An 11,075-nucleotide genomic window follows, 5' to 3' on the forward strand; every position below is an offset into this window, starting at 1 on the left:
CGGGGCCCAATTCAATGCTGTCTTTTTCTACAGCATTGAACACTGGATCTCAAAGAATGAGCCTGACTTCAAAAGCAGTCGGGCTCGTTCTGCTGAGAATGGACAGGAAGTGACGACCCCTTCGCATCCCGCTGCAGGTGGGACATTGAATCCCGTCTTCTTTTTCTGGGTTGAGCAAACTGAGAACAGGACCGGGGCACGGCTGTCAGGCCAGCTTGGCAGCCGTGACCCCAGACTGGATACCTCCCTTAGTGTGGTCATCTTAAAAAGATGTCTTCTGGACCTGAAACACCAGAAAGTAGCATTAAGACATTAATTAGGAGTTGATCTGCTGCAGTGCGTAAGTGCACAATGCTTTGCAGATCTGACTTTGCCTCCATCATGCCCATTTGCCAATGCTAACTTGGCAACATGCTATTTACAACAGGAAGTGGCAAGGAAAGGCTGAGGCCTTGACCTATGTTCAAGGCGCCAGGCACGTCCTACCCGCCTGGAGTGCTCACCCATCAACAAATAGAAAATGTTAACTTTTGTTTCTTAAAGTTGGACATTGATATTTGTTGACACTGCTGTTGCCTTGAGAAAGGTCTTCTGTGGGACCGAAATGTCGGCATGCTAATATTGTTAACCCTTTGAATAAATCTGTATCGTTTAGACCAGGCATGTCCAAACTATGGCCCTCCAGCTGTTGTTAAACTACAAGTCCCATCATGCCTTGCTAGTCTTGCTTTTAGAGAATGCTAAAACTATGGCAAGGCATGCTGGGATGTGTAGTTTCACAACAGCTGGAGGGCCACAGTTTGGACATGCCTGGTTTAGACATTATTCACAAGCCTGGTGAGTGCTGTTTTTTTCCCCTAGGGGAATTGTTCTATATATGTATATATATTAGAGCGCCAGGGCCAAAGATTTGGATTTAGATTCATCGCCGCGATTTGGATTTGGCTTTGTCAAGCAGCAGTGAAAAGCTTTGGATTTTTTTCAAAAATGGTCAAAAGAGGCCCAAATAACGTAATTTCTGCGTTTTTTTGTCACAATGTTGTTTTCATTCAATTTAGGCCAAGGTCGGCAGCAAGCTGGCTGGTTATTAACACACGGAACTTCTGACAATATCAGTATGGTGTATTGGGGTGTAGTACACACAAACAAAATTATTATAATTTTTTTTAATGGGCAGCTTGTATAACACTGCGTAGAGACAGAACAATCACACACAGAACTTCTGACAGTATAGTACTGCAGGATAGTACTGCAGTACACACAATCAATAAAGAGAATTTTTTAAACATTTTTACTGCTTTTTTTTTGTAATGTGCAGCTTGCATAATGCTGCGTGGAGGCAGAACAATCACACATGGAACTGCTGACAGTATAGTATGAGTGCAGTACACACAAACAAGAAAGAGAACATTTTTTTAATTTTTACAGTTTTTTTGGTAATGTGTAGTTTGTATAATGCTGCGTGGATGCAGAACAATAACACATGGAACTTATGCTGTATACTATTGGGGTGCAGTACACACACAAAAATAAAGAAAAGAGAAATCTATTTTTTTATTTTATGTTTTTTATAAAAGGGGCTTGTATAACACTGCGTGGAGGCAGAACAATCACACACTGAACTTGTTCTGACAGTAGTATATGGTATATTGGATTGCAGTGCAGCACAACACACCACAATGAAAAAAATAATGAAGAGCTGACTGTATACTGTTAGGAAAGAAATTGAATAATTCCTTGGGCGCAAATAGGTAATTTTGGCTGTATACTGTACCCACTATACTGATTGACAGCCTGCCTGTGTACTGTACCCACTACACTGAATGACAACCTGCCTAACACACGACCAGTACAATAAGCCAGCACAAACCCCAGCACAAACCCCTCTGCATAGCACAAACCACTCTGCAGCACAAACCACTCTGCACTGCACAACACCCCTCTGCACTGCACAACACCCCTCTGCACTGCTCTATAAAAGTCCAGTTATCAAGACAAAGATGAGGACACTTCTTATGTCTGATAGAGCTTCCTCTTGAACCCTAACAAGTGACTGTTCGATGAGGTTAATTAAACAAGAAGCAATACCCAACTCTTATAAAAGAGGATCTTTGTTTTTATCTTGTTAAGAGAATAATAACTTCCCCTTATTCTAAAAGCTTGGGTTAAGGAGACGGAAGGCAACAGCCTGTGCATTATCAAGTGTTTATTTTGCTTTGTGAGATAATATTGCCAGCAACAAAACACATGTTGCTCACATGATTCATGTTGCAAAGGGTTACAGCAGTTTATGGTTCTATTACTGTATACAGGGTTGTCTATAAGATTGCCCAGTTTATGTTACTGCTAACCATGCGCATTACAGCATCTGTGAAGTATGGACTTCAGCCCAAAGAGAGACACATTGACTGTCATGTCAATCAAAGCTGATATCCCATTATCTTACATTCCATTTCAGTGTTTGAAAATCAGCTCCTTAAACCTCTCATATCATATGTAGACATACCCCCCAGCCGTCCCTATTTTGCCTGGACAGTTCCACTATTTGGACACTTTCTTAGAGTCTTTCCTGCAGGCCACAGTGTCAAGCGGTTGAGGGGCAGGTTGGAGAGCCTATGATCCTCTCTTCTCTGCCCAGCAAAGCAGCCAGTGACCTCAATATAGAGGCTGTGATGCAGCAGGTGATTTATCTACCTACCATGTACTTGTCCTACGTTGTCTTCTACTGTAAGCCACTTTTTATGGTTTTACCTATTTGTTTATGTACTTTATTAGGTGGTGCGGAACCCTTGTTGCACCAAATACATATTATTAATATTTATAATAATATTTGTGAATTAATACTTCAACACCGTGGTGGGTATGTTGATCTGCGCTGTGGCCACAATAGTAATTGAAGTAGAATATATGCTAGAACTGTATGAGTGATAAGGATTGATAAAACGTCATGTAGTAAACTGAGTTTCTCTAACAGAGCTAATAATACACATTTGCTGACATGATTATTACCACAGGTCTAGTCAAATGAATTGTACTTGCTTACACTTGATGGGGCAAACTATACACATAGGCGTGCGCACGGGGGGTGCCAGGGGTGCACAGGCACCTCCTAATGACCCGGCACCCCCCACAGGATTGCACGCAAAACAGATTTTCAGCAGCACCCTCGGCGGTCAGGACCATACCTCCCAACTGTCACGATTACAGCGGGACAGTCCCGATTTCGGGTCCTGTCCCGCTGTCCCACCCGCGGCAGGCATTGTCCCGCTGCGGGGGTGGCAGTTGGGAGCGTCTATTCTCGCATGAAAATGAGGCCGCGGCTAATTAGCATAAGCCGCGCCCTCATTTGCATACGCCCCGCCCCCTTTTCGGTCCCTATTTCATTGAATCAGAAGTTGGGAGGTATGCAGGACTGCTGCATGACTTGCCTTCAGCCGCCGGTCTCCAGCACGCCAAACAGTTCACGGCGGCTGGGGACATAATGGGTGTCTCTACTGTGTGGATGGACCTGCGGCGCTGTCTCGCTCAGCTCCATAAGGTCAGGCCCCGCTCTGACATTTAGACGTCATGGCGCACAGCGCGCACACCTGCTCCGTCCCACAACCTGCCTGTCGGGTCTCCTACCTGCTCTATCCAACGTCCCGCCCGCCTGGTCTCCCATTATGGTAGGTGGCATTATGCTTGGTGGACATTAAAGTGTGTGTCAGTATGAGGAATGGGCATTACAATTTGCGGCATTATGTGAAATGGGCATTTTGGTGTGTGGCATTTTGTGAGATGGGCTTTAATGTGTGGTGGGCATTACAGTGTGTGGCATTATCTGGAATGGGCATTACAGTGTAAATTTTTGCAGCCCGCCTTTGGCACGCACTGTCCAGATTTCTAGTGTATTTAAGGGGTATGATTCTTTCTACAGTGCATATACATAAGTCACCTTGTATTTTGTGTGCATTGATGCCCAATAAGAGTTTATAGACACGCCCAGAAGGCGGTGATGGACACGCCCAGAAGGCGGTAATGGACACACCCCTCCAATGGTGCACCCCCTAAAACAATGGGCTGCGCACGCCTATGACTATACATACGATGCAGTTTGTATGCATCTAATTTGCCTCTTGTGATTTTTAAGGGCAATGAGGTATCAATGCAAATACTAGGGTACTAGGGTATTTGCATTGATACCTATATATTTTTTGTTTATTTATTAACAGTTTGTTATATAGCGCACACAAATTCTGCAGTCCCTGCCCCAGTGGAGCTTACAATCTATATTCCCTACCAAATGTACATGCACACACTGACACTCTAAGGTTAATTTTGTTGGGAGCTAATTAGCCTACCAGTATATTTTTGGATTACAAGAGGAAACCGGAGTACCCGGAGGAAACCCACGTAAGCATGGGGAGAATATGCAAACTCTGCACAGTTAGAGTCATGGTGGGAATTGAACCCATGACCTCAGTGCTGTGAGGCAGTAATGCTAACCATTACACCATCCATACTGCCCCAATATATAGGGTACAGGATATTAAGACAGAAATACCTCGTAATCTCTCCCTAGCAGGACCCCCTTCCCTTACTTTTCTGTCCTTTACGTATGCCATCCTCTCCTTCCCACTGCCATCAATGGGCCTTAGGGTCTGATTTATATCTGTGTGCAAACCTAATGGTTTTTGTACAAGTCCGATGTGTGGGAGCATGTGCAGAATGGGTCCTGCAATGTAACTTGCACTTCACCATTAGGCGCTTCTGGATAGGCAGTAGCTCATGTTCAGATTCCTTCTGGCCCCCTCCCTCGCCTCGAGCCAGCTGTGCTGTAGACTCTGGGCACTAGGGTCATTAGAGGACCCTAGCGCAGTCCGTGAGTCTACTGTGCATGCATGAATTGCCTGCAAAATGGCCGCTGCATCATTATATCAGTGATTGCTGCAGTGCTATTGCTACTGACATGAAAATCTAGAGCAGTGGTTCTCAACCTCGGTCCTCAGTACCCCCCAACAGTGCACATTTTCCAAGTCGCCGGCAGGTGCACAGGTGCACTCATTACTCACTGACACATTTTAAAAGATCACAGGTGGAGCTAATTATTTCACCTGTGATTCTGTGTGTAGACCTGGAAAATGTGTGCTGTTGGGGGGTCATAAGGACCGAGGTTGAGAATCACTGCTCTAGATGGTAAGTATTGAAAAAATGGGTGCAGAGAGTGTGGTGTGGGCCCCCCTGTGATAATGAATACATCCTTGCACTGTATTATTGTATGTATTATTGCATTGGGGATTAGGGTGAATCTATCACATCCCATTAGTATCTGAGATGCGGATTGTGATATTTAGGCCCCATAAACAACAAACTATGAGCTAAAGTTTCTCAGCACTAGGGAGAATTGCTAATTATTTTTATATTTACAGCCTCACAGGTTTCAATGTTTAACCGAGTTGTACAAAGCTGTTGAAGAAATGATAGGGTTAAATTGATCTGAACCAGTATCTATAAATATGGTCCCTTCTTCCTGAACACATTTGTCCCATTTCCCCTTTACTGGTTATTTGAAATCTTCTTCCTACAAGGCAGAACAGGGAATTTGGTATTTTATCTCATTTATGAAATATGACATCTCAGACCTGTAAATATCAGACAGTCAGAGCAAAATAGAGGAATAAGCTTCATGATGTTACTTTCAGTCTGTTCCACCTCATTTGTAATATGTACCAGAGCTCCAGAGCCTTTTTATTTTATTTTATAATATTCTGAAAGTTATAAAAGAAAAGTATGGGCTATTTCACACACTCCGGCTCCTGCCGGGCGGCGAAACCCTGCACGTTGAAAAGCCGTGCCGCACACCGTAGTTAATAATGGACACAATTGTGTTAGCTAATTGCAATTGTGTCCATTCACACGGGACGGCCATGGCCCGGCTGCCCGGTTGCAGCCGGATCCCACCACTGGAAGGGACGGCTGCCGGGATTTGGCCATCCCCACCATTCTAAAGTCTTGAGTGCGGCACAGCTTCTTGGCCGTGCGGGGTTTCGCTGCCCGGCAGGAGCCGGAGCGTGTGAAATAGCCCTTCAGAACAATTCTCGCATTCCTTTCTTTTTCTGTAAAATGTTGCAACAATGTACAATATTTAAAATGTAAATAAATGTTGAAAACGTGAAAACACTTCTCATTCTAATAGAAATGGAATGAAAAGCAACAAAACAAATGATCGGTATGAGAACAGAAAGGTTTGTGGATTTTTTCCCAAATGTGTCAAATAATTAGCAATTAATGTGGACCAAAATTAAGAAAAGTTAAATATTAAAGAATTTTCTTTTTCACCTTTTTTTTATTGTTTTTATTATAGTCATGGCAAGTTAGGATCTGGTTAGACTTTTTTTTTTTTCATTTTGTATTGTAATGCTTGAGTATGCTGTAACGATTCTGCATATAAAAATGTGTAAACGATTGCTTAAATGCTCAGAAATGTTGTAAATTAATGTTTATATCTAAATATATTCATGCATGCTGACCCCATAGACTGTTATGCAAAAGCACAGTGCAAATTTTGTTGTGTTAAAAGCAATATATTTAAGCAACAGATCTCCGTTTTGATGGGCCCAGTACAAGTGGGATTAATGCCTGACTGCATTTTCTGATAATGCTTCAAAATAAGATAGTACAGCAGTAGCGCACGCAGAGGGGGTTTCTGAGTACCCAGAAACCCCCCCAGTAGTCTAAGGGTCCTAGGCTGAAAGTTGAGGGTCCCCTCTTTCCATGGGTACAAGAATTTTACAAATCGGCCCTTGGGAACCGGAGATATCTGACTTCAAATCAGTGGTCCCATCCAAGCCTGTTAATTGCTTTTCCCAGTCAGATAATTCAGGTTCTGTCTGACATAGAGTTTTTCTGATGGTATATTCCAAAAGCTGTGACTCTCCCCCTTTGAGGGACACTAGAAGCTTGTCTCTACTGATCCCAGAACCAGAGATATCAGCCTTCCAGCAGCTGGTTACTGCTCCAGCTCCACACACCTGGTATGTAGTTTTATATTCTCTTTGGCAGATTGCTCTGCCTCCTGAACTCTTATTCCCTAGTCCCCAATACCATTTGGTAGGTGGGATTCTCTAGTTTTTAATTCCATTAAAATCTAATAAATCTATTTATGGGAACTGGAGATATCTGCAGTCAAGCAAGCTGTCCTCCCACCAGAAAATTATGAATAATAAGCCCACTCCACTATACACCCCTCCTCTGCGTATTAAACATCCTCTACTACCCTGGAAGTTATGTATCAGGGCCCCTTCCTTCAGCCCAATGCCCCATTCTCCCACCTCATCTCCCACCATCTGTGCAGTAAAGGGGTAATTAGTGGAAATTACTGATCCAGGCCCTACATGCTGAGCGGTTGATATAATACCCCCTAACACCCGTGGGAAATCAAAGCTTCCCCCACCCCTACCGCTGGAGGATCGGTAGGGGTTCCAATACATTGCTATGCCCAGGGGTCTACACTGCTGTTGACGCCCCTGTATGTATATATGTATATGTATGTATATATATATATTTTATTATTATTATTTATATACATTTGGTCTATCTATAAAACTTTAACTGACCCAGCATTTACTGGGTCACCTAAGTGTCCATCTCCGTGCTTTGCTCTGTACCTCTGGAAACCCCCTTCTGAAAATCCTGCGTTTGCCACTGTACAGGACATGTAGAGTATACAGAGATGTACGGCTGCAAACTCAGATATCTTTTCCTGCTAATAAATCAATGACAAATGTTTTGCTTACTTCTGTAGCAGTGAGATTAATCAATGTGTGGTACATACATGGCCGACAGATTGGCAAATTGACCAACCTGCCAACCGATTTTATAATTATACGGGTACAGCATACACTCGTACCATTTGCTGACCAATATGTCTAAATACAGGAATCAGGGATGACATCTTTTTCTGTGGTTCATGCGGCCAGCCAGTGGCGTAAGTTTGTCCCAGTTGCCCGGAGGCAGGATAAATATTGGTGCCCCCCAAATACATCAATCAGTACTGACACCTTGAAAAAGCTCCCCAGTGGAGTGAAACGCGTTGGTGGTTTAAGTGACTGACTGAATTTAAAGAAAGTCCGGAAAGACAGCAGAGAACCCCAGTCTTGAACCTCTGAAGATTAACAACATTGAGGACACCTTTCCTGGGTCGACACCATCACCCAGAGGCTAAGATCCATCTGGTGGATATTTTGAAGAGGTATTTGGATCCCCTATACGGAACTGCCAGAGGGGCTCTATTGCTAATGTCCCTGTTAATACTACAAAAGTGAGGACAATCAAGAAAAGGACTCTCAACTTGTAAATTAGAGCTCAGAAAAAAACAGCTGCTTTATCTAATATGGTACCGTATGGACTTACAATTACCATCAGTTCAGTGCCCATACTCAATTTGACCCCCTTTTTTTCCCTCCCCCCTCCCCTTATTTTTAAGGTTATTTCAATGGTCAAATTTTGACCTCTATTATTGTGGAGTTACAATTTTAAATTGTAACATTAAAATTATTTAAGTGGTACTTGAAATGTCTAATTATTAATCTGGCTAAAATATTGGATACTAGCGCAGTCTATTCCTCTTTCTTTCTCGTATGTATTCTGGGGATTGACCCCCCCACCACCACCACTGTACTGCAGCTTGACAAAGCCACTCACAACTCTGCGCCTCTTACAGGTAACGCAGTTACCTAAACTCTCAATCAGCACGGTGTCTGTCACCAGTAAGACAGGTGATGGGTCTAAACACAGGGTGTGACAGGGTGTAAATACAGGGTGTGACACTTGCAAAAATTATGTTTGGAGGGGGAGTCAGCCACAGAAGTGATATCAACAGCTTTCAATTAACTAATTCAAACTTGCAGGGCTTAAGAGGTGCCCCCTTGGGAGCAGGAGCCCGGCGGCATATGACTCCATTGCCTCCCAGAGTTACGCCTCTGTGGCCAGCATATGGGTGGATCACCTGTACCCACAGGCACTTGTGCTGATATATCTACATACATATTGCATCTACTGTACCATGCTGCACAGTGGACGTAATATATCTGTAACAATGTGGTTCCCAGATACGAATGTACATATCAAGTGCGGACCCAGAATAAGAAAATATCAGATATTGTCAAAATGTAGAAACATAACAATCAAGATAGGTTTAATAGCACAAATGAATAACCTACAGCAAAAAAATATTTTGATTGGTGAACTAAGAGGGGGCCCAATTCCGATTTAGAAATAAAATACAAAAGAACAATTACATATATACCTTGGAAAACTATGCTGCACTGTTGGTGGGGCAGATGTTACATGGAGGGGGAATAAGATTTCAGACAAACTAAAATTTAAATTGCAGTGTGAAAAAAGCTGTCAGTGTATTATTCACCCCACATCCAAAAGAGTATGTTATTGCACCACTTGTAATGCAACATAGATTGTCCATGTATACAGGTATCTGCTTTCTGTCTTTATTCCCAAATCAGATTCAGACCCAGGAATCCTGGAACTGGTACCATAAAGGAAATATTCATATTATGTAGTGTTAATGTGAGCTTACAGTATGTCATTTACAGCACCTAGACAAACACTGAGAGTCTCATAATAATAACAGTACTGTATATCCTGGATGTGAGGTTAATATAGAAAAATCATCTTTTCAAAATAAAAATGAATCTGTTGTTTTAAACATCATGGGGGACATTTATTAGGATGAGAGAATCAGAAAGTGAGAGATTTGGTAAGAAATCTCCAGTTTTCTAAAAGCATTTACACTTCAAAACCAGTTTGATTTTGCAGTATAAATGATTGACGCTTTAAAAAAACTTTAAAAAACTTTCTGATTCTCTCATCCTATTAAATTTCACCCTTTCTTGTTAATGACTCAGCTGTAGCCAACAATATTTATGTTGTGAAAACTTCTCATTTAGTCCAACATCTGCAATCATTTTATGCTCCAGCAGAACGGTTTTACAGTCGTACATTGTACACTCCAAACGTGCTTTCCTAGGGGATTAGCTGCATTGTTCATTGTCCTTATTCAGTGATTTCAGAACACATAGTTTAAGAATATTGTGCAAGCTTTACCTGAGGGCTTACTGTCGTCCTTCCCACCTTCTCCCATGGCTGCAACGTTAGTTCAAACTTCAGCAGAGTGTCCTGGACTTCTAGAGCATCTTATTTTTCCTTGTCTCCTAAACTCTTGTCAATGATTCAACAGCCAAGTCTTGCCCTTACTCCAGGCTGCCAATAATATCTCTGCATTTTTTTTTAAACTAAGATGAGATTTGAGCAGTATTTATTGTTAACCTTTGTACCAGGCCGAGCTCACAGACAAGTTCTCTGTGTTTCTGAAGATGGAATCATGGGATCGAGGGTGATTCCTGTGAAGTCAGAGGAATGGAAGGTTGGGAAAGATGTAGTTATTTGTTTACAGTACACACTGTTATGCACAGTATATCTTCTGTTCTTGTGATACAATTCTCTGGGGCTAATTCAATACAAATATTGACACTGTTTTAGCTGAAACAGTGAGCACAGCAGGCTGTCAGGTTTCTGGTGATGTATTATATGTAAATGTCTTGGTTCTTTAAAGAGGGAGATCAAAAAGGAAGATGTAAAAAAGAAAGTGAACCTGGTTTTAATTAAATAGGTTGTTGATGTTGTGCAGCATTTTAGCTACAAATAAATGAAAAACAATCTGACATACGGTATACAGTATGATACAGAGAAGTGCACAGCTTATGCCCAGGGCCAGCGCTACCACTAGGCAGCTTCAGGCATTTTGCCCGGCCACTGGAGGGCGGTACTGAACTGCAGGCACCCATCGTGTGAGTGTCAGCAGCAGCAGCAGCAGCACTCCAGCCTGAGGAGAGCAGGAAGAAAGCAGCTGGCAAGTTCCAGCAGCTATTCATCCCAGCAGGCAACAGGTGAGCCGTACCCCAGCCCCCCACTGGAGCCCGTCTGTGGATCTGATCGATTCTGGAGGTTCTGGCACGCTGTGTGCCTGCAGCCACGGGTAACGAACATGTACCCCACCCTCAGCCCGTGGCAACGAGCAT

General features: G+C 42.8%; 1 protein-coding gene across 1 annotated transcript in view; it reads right to left on the reverse strand.

The window, feature by feature from the left end:
- Positions 1 to 10,389, reverse strand: part of SLC15A2 (solute carrier family 15 member 2) — a 101,891-nt gene extending 91,502 nt beyond the window's left edge. The window contains exon 1 of the mRNA XM_083153613.1: positions 10,102 to 10,389. Within this exon, the coding sequence (XP_083009739.1) occupies positions 10,102 to 10,138 (37 nt within the window). The 5' untranslated portion in view covers positions 10,139 to 10,389. The remainder of the gene's footprint in view (positions 1 to 10,101) is intronic.
- Between the last annotated feature and the right edge of the window lie 686 nt (positions 10,390 to 11,075).

The sequence above is a fragment of the Crinia signifera genome, chromosome 7, assembly GCF_055691185.1.
Source record: "Crinia signifera chromosome 7, ASM5569118v1, whole genome shotgun sequence".
Taxonomy (NCBI): Eukaryota; Metazoa; Chordata; class Amphibia; order Anura; family Myobatrachidae; genus Crinia; species Crinia signifera.